Below are 13139 nucleotides of genomic sequence, written 5' to 3' on the forward strand. Positions count from 1 at the left end.
AAAACTTTTCAATCCATGATTTTTTGTCTTCATGTGTGGGGTCTCTCTCAGATAAAAAAAAATCTGTTAACATTTAGAAAATCTTTATGGGTGTACCAGGCTTTAGGGATGGACGGCTTCCATGAAACCGTTAACGAAAATGACCGCGGTTTCCCATTCAAAATGACATTGTTGAGCCGCCAATTTCAAATAAGACACTGGCGATCAAATAACAAATCTATTTACATGTTTTTTTCTACATCCATAGCTTAGGTGGGCTTTGTGTCTTTCTTTATGTCACTAGGTGTCACTGTTGCACCTTGGCTGTACAACCATACTGGGACACATGTTTGTCAGGACACAACAAACAGTAACGATTTTGTCAAGGAGTGTCATCTCCTCACCCTCACAGCAAAGCACCATACTTATGGGTATTGTCTTGTCCAATATAGTGTACTTGTTGCGTATACAACCGATCACCCTCCACATGGATTCTGAGATGAGCTATCTGTCGTATTTGTTCCACATCTTTTGCATCCATCTGACATCGTCCTTTTGTGAAGGCAGGGATCTTGACCTTTGCACAAATCATTCCCACACTGTCTTTGATGTCAAAACCACGATCAGCCAACACCAATTCACGAGGTAACAGTTTGTCAAGCACGCCACTGTTCTCTGTTATCAGCTTACCACTGGCCCGCCCGCCCGCCCGCCCTCCCCATCCCTTGGAAATGAATTACACGGCTCCTTGAGGTGTGATACCAATGAGGTATTTCATTGTGTGATGGTGTTTGTACTGGGAAAATGACTGTGCTTGTGTTTTCAGATTGGATGGCCTCTCCATACAGACTTTAAAACAGTCCAAAATAATCACCATACGGTTCCCAAAGGCCTCCACAAATTGATGGGGCAGTGAGTCCTGCAAACACTTTCTCTCTGGCCAGTGAATTAAGTCGTGCATTCAAAACATTAAAGGTGTCAGTGAATGTGGTGGAAACAGTTTTTCGGTCTACGCGAAACAGGTGAGCAATGTGTTGGATGGATAGATCCAGCCACAGGCGCATGAGAGACATAACAAGCATCTGAAAGGGTGACAATATTCTGTTTGTCTGAGGTAGGTAGGGCATAAAAGAGTTTAACAGCCATTAAAATAGCAAAAAAGCATGGGAGTCCAGTGTAGTACTTGACCTTAACATCACTGTCTTTCAAGAATTGTTCATACGAGGAGTCACGTGACGCAGGAATACAAGATGGCAGCCTAAAGCGTGCTCTCGTCGACTTTGGGACTAAAATCCTTTAAATTATCCTTAATAGTGTTCAACTGTTAACAATTTGAGGGGGACATTTTTAAGTGACGGGAGATATGGCAGAAGACCCCAAAAATTCGGCGAAGGAGTCAAGACAGAGACTTCGTTCAGCCACACAAACGCAACTCCACATGCAAGCTAACGGGGATGATGCTAACGAGGTAGAACTAGCTAGCAAAGCTCCTGTTGATAGCAGAGCCACTGAGTATGATATGGCTCAAATACTCGAGATGCTGAAGAAGATATCGGAGGACACGGCAGAAATGAAAGAAATCCGACGTTCTGTGAGTTCCATGGACGCTAAACTGACCTCACTCGGCACACGCACTACTGAGGTGGAGGAACGAGTGAGTAGGCTGGAGGACGAACAAGCTAACAGGAGTGCCGTTCCTGCAGTCACTAAAGCGGACTTGCAACAACTAACAGACAGGCTAGCTGACGCTGAAGATAGATCCAGACGCAATAACCTCAGATTCGTTGGGATACCAGAGGGAGCTGAAAAGAACGACATGACTGCCTTCCTGAACAAACTCATCTCAACATCCCTGGATATCAACCCTCCCCCAGGTGGAATCGAAATGGATCGCGCTCATAGGATTGGAACACGTTTGGATACCGGAGACAAGGGCAAAGTGAGAACCATCGTCGCCCGCTTTCTGCGCTACAAAGATTGCCAGAACATCCTCGAGGAGGCACGGAAGAAGAGACGCATAACGTGGGACAACAAACCGGTGATGATCTTCCCAGATTACTCGAAGGAGACCCAGCGGAAGAGAGAAGCATTCAACCTTTGCAAGAGAGCACTCCATGAGCGCAAGATCAAATTCAGCCTGCTCTACCCTGCACGTCTGAGGATCTCCACCGATGGAAATGGCCCACGGGTGTTTGACAACCCGGAGTCAGCGTTACAGTTTCTTCTTCTTCTTCTTCTTTGTATTTGATTGGCGGTTGGCAACCAGCTTAAGGTGCATTACCGCCACCTACTGGACTGTGTGGACTAACACGTTTGGCTTTGGCATGTAACTCACTTCATAGTTAACAAACTAACACGTTTGGCTATTGCATGTAACTCACTTCATAGTTAACAAACTAACATGTTTGGCTATGGCATGTAACTCACTTCATCATAGTTAACAAACTAACATGTTTGGCTATGGCATGTAACTCACTTCATCATAGTTAACAAACTAACATGTTTGGCTATGGCATGTAACTCACTTCATCATAGTTAACAAACTAACATGTTTGGCTATGGCATGTAACTCACTTCATAGTTAACAAACTAACATGTTTGGCTATGGCATGTAACTCACTTCATAGTTAACAAACTAACATGTTTGGCTATGGCATGTAACTCACTTCATAGTTAACAAACTAACATGTTTGGCTATGGCATGTAACAAACTAACATGTTTGGCTATGGCATGTAACTCACTTCATAGTTAACAAACTAACATGTTTGGCTATGGCATGCAACTCACTTCATCATAGTTAACAAACTAACATGTTTGGCTATGGTATGTAACTCACTTCATCATAGTTAACAAACTAACATGTTTGGCTATGGTATGTAACTCACTTCATCATAGTTAACAAACTAACATGTTTGGCTATGGTATGTAACTCACTTCAACATAGTTAACAAACTAACATGTTTGGCTATGGTATGTAACTCACTTCAACATAGTTAACAAACTAACATGTTTGGCTATGGTATGTAACTCACTTCAACATAGTTAACAAACTAACATGTTTGGCTATGGTATGTAACTCACTTCATCATAGTTAACAAACTAACATGTTTGGCTATGGTATGTAACTCACTTCAACATAGTTAACAAACTAACATGTTTGGCTATGGTATGTAACTCACTTCAACATAGTTAACAAACTAACATGTTTGGCTATGGTATGTAACTCACTTCATCATAGTTAACAAACTAACATGTTTGGCTATGGTATGTAACTCACTTCAACATAGTTAACAAACTAACATGTTTGGCTATGGTATGTAACTCACTTCAACATAGTTAACAAACTAACATGTTTGGCTATGGTATGTAACTCACTTCAACATAGTTAATCAAACTAACATGTTTGGCTATGGTATGTAACTCACTTCATCATAGTTAACAAACTAACATGTTTGGCTATGGCATGTAACTCACTTCAACATAGTTAACAAACTAACATGTTTGGCTATGGCATGTAACTCACTACATAGTTAACAAACTGACATGTTTGGCTATGGTATGTAACTCACTTCATAGTTAACAAACTAACATGTTTGGCTATGGCATGTAACTCACTTCATAGTTAACAAACTAACATGTTTGGCTATGGTATGTAACTCACTTCATAGTTAACAAACTAACATGTTTGGCTATGGCATGTAACTCACTTCATAGTTAACAAATTAACATGTTTGGCTATGGCATGTAACTCACTTCATAGTTAACAAACTAACATGTTTGGCTATAGCATGTAACTCACTACTCCCAGCAGGCAAGCATGTGGCAGCACGTCTCGCCATCCAGCTGGGCTCGCAAACACAAACACAAACACACGACTTCTCACATACTCTTGTCTTCAGTCTCAGCACTGTCTACGCACTTTGTCCAACACAATAACATGTTCTACAGGGAACGATGTCGGGGGGGTATTCCATCAACGTTCCGCATTTACGATCCCAATGAATCCCGTAAAGACAAGTCGGCTTATTTACTCCATGAACGTGCAGCGTTGACCTTTCCAAATTAGTTCCTCATTCTAACTCTCTGGTGAGACTGGTCTCAAATAATCAGACAAACAATACGATCAGGGTGCGAATATTTCGACCGAGGACCATGGGGGCAGCCATGATCCCCGCCCGTCCGCCCCCAGCGTTACAGTTTATTGAGCATCGCTGAGGACGGTAGGCCTACTGTAACGGTGCGTTTTCAAGAAACCTTAATTTGGGATATGGTTTAATAGGTGCGGGGATTATTTAATTTGTTTTAACGCAATATGCGTATTGGTCTATTACCCGCTTGGCACGTTGTACAGTTTATCTGACATTTGAGTTTGTTCTAAGCTATGTGACCAACATGTAAGCTTGTTATGGCCATAATTCTCCAGTGGGTTATTTTACTAACTGTACAACCCCTTACAATTCTGATGGACACATCATCTGAACACATCTTGGACAATTTACCCAAAGCAGAGGGCTTTTGGGCTGACTTGTTCTAAGTCATGGACCTAGGAAGGTTATTGTTTTGTTTTACTATGATACTGTTCTTAGTCATATTGTTCTCTGCTTATAGAGATCACCAAGTTTTTTGTTTTGTGTCTTATAAGTTACATGTTATTATTTACTTTGTTAATGCACCAGGGGTCTTACATTATATCATAACCAACACTCATTCTATGGTTAAATACGTAAACATTTATCTATGACTAGCAATCAGAGGAATTTGTGCTATTCCACCTCGAATGTAAATGGATTAGGGTGTCCAGCTAAGAGAAAAAAGATTTTGAGACATTTGACAATTAAAAAACAGGATATAGTTTTTTTGCAGGAAACACATTGCTCTCATCAGGAATCAGTTAAACTATGCAGAGAATGGGTGGGGCATGTATTCTTTAGTGCTGGGTCTTCTAAAGGGGTAGCCATACTAATTAACAAAGGTTTGCAATTTAAGCTAAGGAAGGAGGTTAAAGATGAGGAGGGCAGATTAGTTATAATATTGGCTGACATACAAGGTCAGACCCTGATATTGGCCAATGTATATGCACCGAATGCAGATAATCCTAGTTTCTTTGCGGACTTGGAAAGTAAATTGTGTGATATTGGACAGTACCCTATAGTTTTAGGGGGAGATTTCAATAATGCCCTAGATAAAATCCTGGATCGCAGTAAGCCAACAGGAGGTAGAGAGACTGATTCTGTTTTAATTATTAAGAGAATATGTCATTCCATGGGCCTTGTAGACGTATGGAGGCTGAACCATCCAGTGGATAGGGATTATACTTTCTATTCAGGAGCACACAAAGTATACTCGCGAATAGACTTTTTCCTTATTTCGAGATCCTTATTGCCCTCCATACTGGCCTGCACTATTGACAGCATTCTGTTGACCGACCATGCTATGGTTAGATTAGATATGACTCCATATCGAGAGACCATGAGGTCACGAGTGTGGCGCTTTAACTCATCGCTGCTACGGGACGTTGGTTTTAGGGAGGAGCTTAGGGCACAGATCAATCTATACTTGGAGACCAATGTCCCTACGGCTCCCTCCGCCATAGTAGCATGGGAGGCCATGAAGGCTTTTCTCAGGGGATTCATTATTCAGTACTCCTCTCATAAAAAAAGGCTTCCACTGCTAAACTTCTAGATTTGGAAAGGGAAATTAAGAATATAGAGGATAAATTAAAAAGGAATATATCTGACGTGCTTTGTAAAAAACTGACTCATCTTAAGTATGAATATAATACTATAATATCTAAGAAAACTGAGTTTCTTCTGTTTAGAGCTAGGCAGACTATTTTTGAATCTGGGGACAAGGCGGGAAAATTCTTGGCTAGATACATTAAACAGAAAGAGTCTAAATCTATTATAGCAGCAGTGAGGGATGCAGAAGGGACATTGGCAACTGAACCTAGTAAGATAAATGACATCTTCAAAGACTTTTATATAAACCTCTATACGTCTGAAAGCACTGCCACGGATGACGAGATAGTATCCTTGATAATTTGAACCTCCCTAAACTGAGTGGTGCACAACAAGAGGAGTTAGAGTCACCTATTAGCTCACAGGAGATTATTGAAGCAATCAAGGCCCTACCAGCAGGCAAATCGCCTGGCCATGACGGCTTTACAGCTGAATTTTTCAAATGTTATGCTGAAGATCTCCTGCCATTGTTTGAAAAGATGCTTACGGAGGCTTTTGAAAGTGGTAGGCTACCTCAGTCTCTAAATCAAGCAATTATTACACTTATATTGAAAAAAGAGAAGGATCCGACTGATTGCAAAAGCTATCGTCCGATAAGTTTGATCTCAGTCGATTGTCGACTACTATCTAAAATACTTGCTAATAGATTAGATAAAACACTTGGGTCACTTATCCATCCGGACCAAGTGGGCTTTATTAGACGTAGAAATTCTTCTGATAATGTGAGGCGCCATAATAATAATAATAAATATTATGTGGTTTATGCGAAATTCTAACAATCCAACAGCGGCCATCTCGCTCGACGCTATGAAAGCGTTTGATAGGATAGAATGGAGATACATGTTTCAAACATTGAAGGCTTTTGGGTTTGGCCAAACATTTCTGAGATGGATTGAGATCCTTTATGAAGACCCGGAGGCAGCGGTGAACACAAACGGTCTAATATCATCCTATTTTACACTTGGTAGAGGCACTCGGCAGGGCTCGGCGCTGTCACCGGGTCTCTTCTGTCTAGCCCTCGAACCCCTTGCAGTAATGATTCGTAACAACCCGAATATTCCAGGAATTAGAATAAATGAGTCCACGCATAAGCTTATGTTATATGCGGATGACATATTATGGCTTGCCTCGGACCCAGGTAGATCTGTCCCAGCACTTTTAGACAACATCGAGTCCTTCTCCAAGCTATCAGGGTACAAGGTCAATTGGTCTAAGTCCGAGGCTCTTCCACTAACTTCGTATTGCCCTAAGACTTTATTCCAGGCAGGGTCTTTTCAGTGGCCTATGGAAGGTATAAAATACCTAGGTATCCTTTTTCCTCATCAAACCAGCAAAATAATAGAAAAAAATTTCGACCCACTTTTTAAGAAAATTGCTTTAGATACAGAAAGGTGGTCAACACTATTTCTATCATTATGGGGGAAAGTCAATGTCCTGAAGATGAACTGTATCCCGAGATTGAATTACCTGCTCCAATGCCTTCCTATTGCCATACCCCAGGTGTATTTCAATAGGTTTGACCAAATTTGCAGAAAGTTTCTATGGAATGGTAAACGTGCTAGGATAAAGTTGGAAAAGCTCCAAGTCCCGATCAATAAGGGTGGTATGGGTTTACCTAAACTAATATTGTTTCACTATGCCTACTGCCTGAGACACATTGCTCAATGGACACTGCCACCTGAAAGGGCCCCTCCTTGGTTTGAGATTGAGCAAACATTGCTTTCCCCTATTGCCCCTATAAATTCTATGTCCAGCAAATTATCATTTGAATTACGATCCCATCCTATAATAGCCAACCTCTACAATGTATGGAAGAAAATATGTAAGTCCTTTAAAGTAAATGTCTATCTTAACTCTGAATCCTGTATTTGGAATAACCCCAAATTGCAAATAAATAAGTGTTCCTTTATATGGAAGGAATGGGTAAGAAAAGGAATTGTAACATTAACAGACATATATGGGGGAGATGGTCTGAAATCATTTGAGGAGCTGGTTAATGAATATGGGTTGCCTAGACATGATTTTTGGAAATACTTGCAACTCCGCCATTTGCTGGACAGTATTCTAGGTAAAGGAATCACACCTCAACAGTCAACTCTTCTGTCTGAGATTACAAAGATAATGGGTATGGGACATGAGGCGGCTATCTATTATAAAATGGTTTTCCAACAGACGGTTAAGGTATCCTATGCATTGATGGTCATTTGGTCAGTTGATTTGAAAATTGATTTCACAGAAAAAGAATGGGACAAAATATGTGAGAACATTAAGAGAGTATCGAGAGACATTAAAATTAGACTGATCCAGTTCAAGGTTCTTAACCGGTTCTACTGGACCCCCTCCAGGATGTTCAGGCTGAAGCTCAAGGACAATGCTGATTGCTGGAAATGTTGCAGGCCGGAAGGGACCCTGGTTCACTTACTTTGGGAATGTCCTATGATTCAAAATTACTGGCGAAAGATCCACGAATGGGTGCAAAACATTACCCAGGACAACTTTGAGTTTTGTCCGAGACTGTATGTTCTCAGTGATCCACAAATGACGTCTCTATGTGGAGCTGCAGAATTTATTCAGACCAGTATAATGGTTGGAAAACAAATCATTATGAGACACTGGAGGAACGCAGGGGAGCCGTCTTTCCAGGAATGGCTTATGGAGTTGGCAAAGGTGGCAGCATACGAACAAATGTCCTTCAGGACTATGGACAGAAATGAACAATACACAGCAAAATGGGGAGGCTACTTGAGATATATTGCTAGTCGGTTGTAAGACTTAAGTTGACAAATTGGATGAGTGATGAATGTAATCTAGAGGTGCTTTTTTATTTTATTTTTATTTTTATTGTATATTTTGTTTTTTTCTCTGTATTATTTCTGTTTGATAAATGTGTTAATTGAAAAATTCAATAAAATACTGATTACAAAAAAAGAATTGTTCATACATTTTCCACTGATCAAGCTCACATTTCAGTGAGCTGGGCCGCAACTCGGCAATTGTGAAGCCTCACAAAGTTTGCTCCCTTTTCGTTCTCTCATCAGACATGGCAGCACTAACAAGAGGCAAGACTGGCAGCAGAGAGAATCCCAAACCTCACCAAGTCAAAAGAGACATGTTGTTTTGACAACTTGTTTTGCAGTGAGAACCAAAATATTATCTCAGTGAAAGGCGTTCATTCTACATCAGAGATTAAACCAGATTTAATTTCCCACTTTGTTCCAGATGCTGGAGCCCACTTTGCTCCCTTTTCTCCAAGTTTGCTCCCTTTTCGTTCTCTCATCAAACTCATAGGCAGGAGAGAATCTTTCTCCCCCTCATTCATTTTAATACAGCCATCGCATACTTCAGATAGATCAGAGTCATTAAAGACAACACTAGTAGACAGTTTAAAAAAATATTTATTGAACATTGAACAAGGGAGAACATAATATAGCACTAGATGGAATGTGCGGTCATCGTTCCTCTCCCTGGTCGAGCTGCGGTCAGACTTATTGCTTGAATCCCTTGTTCTGGGCAGAGGACCACACCTCCTCTCCGTCCCTCTCCACCACCATGGTGCCATCGTTACGCAGGTAGAAGTGGGCCATCTTGAAGCCACCAGCCTGGGTCTTGGTGTGCCACATCATCTTGTTGTCCTTCTTGTACATGGCGAAGTTGCCGTCCTCCTGCATGCACAGGCGGTGGGCTTCGCGCTGGCCTCCGGTCTCGGAGTTCCACACGGGCTTCCAGTTGTAGATGACGAAGTTGCCGTCCTCCTAGAAAGACAGATAGGATGGAAACATGCGTTTAACTGCACTGCAATGCTCCAACCTTTGGTGTTATGATAATATTATTAGTATTATAGTATAGTATCGTTCAGGCTCCAAACACTCACCTGGAAACAGGCCTTCCACTCTTTGTTGTTGGACATGAGGTAGTCTCCCTTACGGAGCTCGTCAAACTTGGACATGTAGTTCCTGCTCATGATTCTGCAATGACAAGTTAGGTAGATCACAAAATAAGCTTGAAGGAACTTCTTCTACTGTGAGCTACTGAGTTACACACATGGAGAGAGATTGCTGATTTGTTTTTTGTTACAAAATACATGTAACATGAACAGAATATGAACAATGTGGAAGTAACTCTCCACAGATAAAATATGTGTTGGAGACAGTGAAGACAGAGCAGATTTTCAATGAAGCAGAGAACTATAATAACACAGATAGAACACAGAAACTATTGCCACACAGTTCTGATACTATTGCAGAAAGAGGAGAGAAATCATGTATCATGATTCAGCTTCACAGACCAAGAGAAGAGAACTGTAAAAGACAGAGCGACAGATCACAGTTCTGATACTCACAGGCCGGCTGTGGAGTGGATGTTGAGTCTGATGAGTTTGCAGCTCGAGGTGAAGTGTCGTCTCCTTCAGAACCAGCAGCTTTTATAGCCAGAACCAAGAGAGGAGCCCTTTGATGGAGAACACCCTCTCTCTCAAGCCATAATCAAATCTCTTCTATCACAAGATAAGTCAATTGAGGCAATTTGTAAAATATACCACGGCTCCTTTATTCTGCAAAACCAGCTTGTGAATGTGAGGAGGGGCCACAGCTTGAATCCTTCACAGAACCAAAACCAATCACAGAAAGGTGCAGCTAACCACATAGCGAATGTGTTGTTTTGCTTAAAGGGAGATGGGAAAGTGAATACATGTTTGTGCTTATTGGAGACAAGCTGGTATGTCTTTGCTACAAGGCAGTGCCCAAGGAATACAATTTGGTGTCGAAGTGCCGCCGTAAATTTTATTCCTTGGGCAATTGCCTTGTGTAATCTAATCTGTAAGTAATCTAACTATATACCAGAGAAAAATATGTGTGTCTGCCTGTCTGAAGCCTCTTTTCTCCTCATTGGGTTGACCAATCCATCTACCCTAACCCTAACCCCTAACCCTAACCCTCAAATTGTGATCAAAATTTGAGGGGGTCTTCCTAGCTCCATGCTACACCTCTCCACCAATTTCTTTTGAAAATCTGTACCGGTAATTGTGAATTTGTTTTTTTTAAACAGTCGCAATAGCACCACCTATTAAATATTTGAAATGTAGGACCATTGGGTTGTGGGAACATAGGGATGACCCAGTTAGCTGCACCTTGCTGTGATTGGTTCTGGTTCTGTGAAGGATTCAAGCTGTGGACCCTCCCACATTCACAAGCGGGTTTTGCATAAGAAAGGAGCCTTGGCATATTTTACGAATTGCCCCAAAAATACACATATCTTGTGATAGAAGAGATTGGATTATGGCTTGAGAGAGAGGGTGTTCTCCATCAAAGGGCTCCTCTCTTGGTTCTGGCTATAAAAGCTGCTGGTTCTGAAGGAGACGACACTTCACCTCGAGCTGCAAACTCATCAGACTCAACATCCACTCCACAGCCGGCCTGTGAGTATCAGAACTGTGATCTGTCGCTCTGTCTTTTACAGTTCTCTTCTCTTGGTCTGTGAAGCTGATTCATGATACATGATTTCTCTCCTCTTTCTGCAATAGTATCAGAACTGTGTGGCAATAGTTTCTATGTTATTATAGTTCTCTGCTACATTGAAAATCTGCTCTGACTTCACTGTCTCCAACACATCTTTTATATTTGGAGTTACTTTCACATTGTTCATATTCTGTTCATGTTACATGTATTTTGTAACAAAAAACAAATCAACAATCTCTCTTTAAATTGAGGCAGTAGAATAAATTCCTTCAAGCTTATTTAGTGATCCACTGTCTTGTCATTGCAGAATCATGAGCAAGAACTACATGTCCAAGTATGATGAGCTCCGTAAGGGAGACTACCTCATGTCCAACAACCGTGAGTGGAAGGCCTGTTTCCAGGTGAGTGTCTGGAGCCTGAACGATACTATACTATAATACTAATACTATTATCATTTACACATAAGGTTGGAGCATTGCAGTACAGTTAAACGCATGTTTCCATCCTATCTGTCTTTCTAGGAGGACGGCAACTTCGTCATCTACAACTGGAAGCCCGTGTGGAACTCCGAGACCGGAGGCCAGCGCGAAGCCCACCGCCTGTGCATGCAGGAGGACGGCAACTTCGTCATGTACAAGAGGGACAACAAGATGATGTGGCACACCAAGACCCAGGCTGGCGGCTTCAAGATGGCCCACTTCTACCTGCGTAACGATGGCACCATGGTGGTGGAGAGGGACGGAGAGGAGGTGTGGTCCTCTGCCCAGAACAAGGGATTCAAGCAATAAGTCTGACCGCAGCTCGACCAGGGAGAGGAACGATGACCGCACATTCCATCTAGTGCTATATTATGTTATCTTCCTTGTTCAATGTTCAATAATTTTTTTTTTAAATTGTATCTACTAGTGTTGTCTTTAATGACTCTGATCTATCTGAAGTATGCGATGGCTGTATTAAAATGAATGAGATGGAGAAAAATGTTCTGCTGTTGAAAGTGGGAAATTAAATCTGGCATTTCAACAATCTCCCATATAGAATGAATGCCTTTCACTGAGATTATATTTTGGTTCTCACTGCAAAACAAGTTCAATGGCTCTTTTGACTTGGTGAGGCTTGGGATTCTCTCTGCTGCCAGTCTTGCCTCTTGTTAGTGCTGCCATGTCTGATGAGAGAACGAAAAGGGAGCAAACTTGGAGAAAACCAGTAGACCAGACTGACAGAGGTTTAGACCAGACTTCTGTGACAGGGGGGTCTAGACCAGACTGACAGGGGTCTAGACCAGACTTCTGTGACAGGGGGTCTAGACCAGACTGACAGGGGTCTAGACCAGACTTCTGTGGCAGGGGGGTCTAGACCAGACTGATGTGACAGGAGGTCTAGACCAGACTGACAGAGGTCTAGACTAGACTGACAGTGGCTTAGACTAGACTTCTGTGGCAGGGGTTTAGACCAGACTGCTAAGACAGGGGGTCTAGACCAGACTGCTGTGACAGGGGGGGCTAGACCAGACTGCTGTGACAGGGGGTCTAGACCAGACTTCTGTGGCAGGGGGATCTAGACCAGACTTCTGTGACAGGGGGTCTAGACCAGACTTCTGTAGCAGGGGGGTCTAGACCAGACTGATGTGACAGGGGATCTAGACCAGACTTCTGTGACAGGGGGTCTAGACCAGACTTCTGTGGCAGGGAGGTCTAGACCAGACTGATGTGACAGGGGGTCTAGACCAGACTGATGTGACAGGGGGTCTAGACCAGACTGACAGGGGTCTAGACCAGACTTCTGTGACAGGGGGTCTAGACCAGACTGACAGGGGTCTAGACCAGACTTCTGTGGCAGGGGGGTCTAGACCAGACTGATGTGACAGGAGGTCTAGACCAGACTGACAGAGGTCTAGACTAGACTGACAGTGGCTTAGACCAGACTTCTGTGGCAGGGGTTTAGACCAGACTGCTAAGACAGGGGGTCTAG

General features: G+C 42.3%; 2 protein-coding genes across 2 annotated transcripts; one reads left to right on the forward strand and one right to left on the reverse strand.

Annotated features, from left to right (window-relative positions):
• Positions 1–9164: 9164 nt before the first annotated feature.
• On the reverse strand, positions 9165–9679 carry LOC308169675 (B-type lectin plumieribetin-like; the record flags this gene model as incomplete). Its single annotated transcript, XM_080544393.1, has 2 exons — positions 9165–9470; positions 9590–9679. 2 exons carry the CDS (start codon positions 9677–9679, stop codon positions 9204–9206), a joined length of 357 nt encoding a protein of 118 aa, XP_080400519.1. The 3' UTR covers positions 9165–9203.
• Positions 9680–11482: 1803 nt separating this feature from the next.
• Positions 11483–11998, forward strand: LOC308169139 (B-type lectin plumieribetin-like; the record flags this gene model as incomplete). Its single annotated transcript, XM_080543790.1, has 2 exons — positions 11483–11572; positions 11693–11998. 2 exons carry the CDS (start codon positions 11483–11485, stop codon positions 11957–11959), a joined length of 357 nt encoding a protein of 118 aa, XP_080399916.1. The 3' UTR covers positions 11960–11998.
• Between the last annotated feature and the right edge of the window lie 1141 nt (positions 11999–13139).

This window comes from Nansenia antarctica (genome assembly GCF_963989245.1).
Source record: "Nansenia antarctica genome assembly, chromosome: 13".
In the NCBI taxonomy this organism is placed as follows: domain Eukaryota; kingdom Metazoa; phylum Chordata; class Actinopteri; order Argentiniformes; family Microstomatidae; genus Nansenia; species Nansenia antarctica.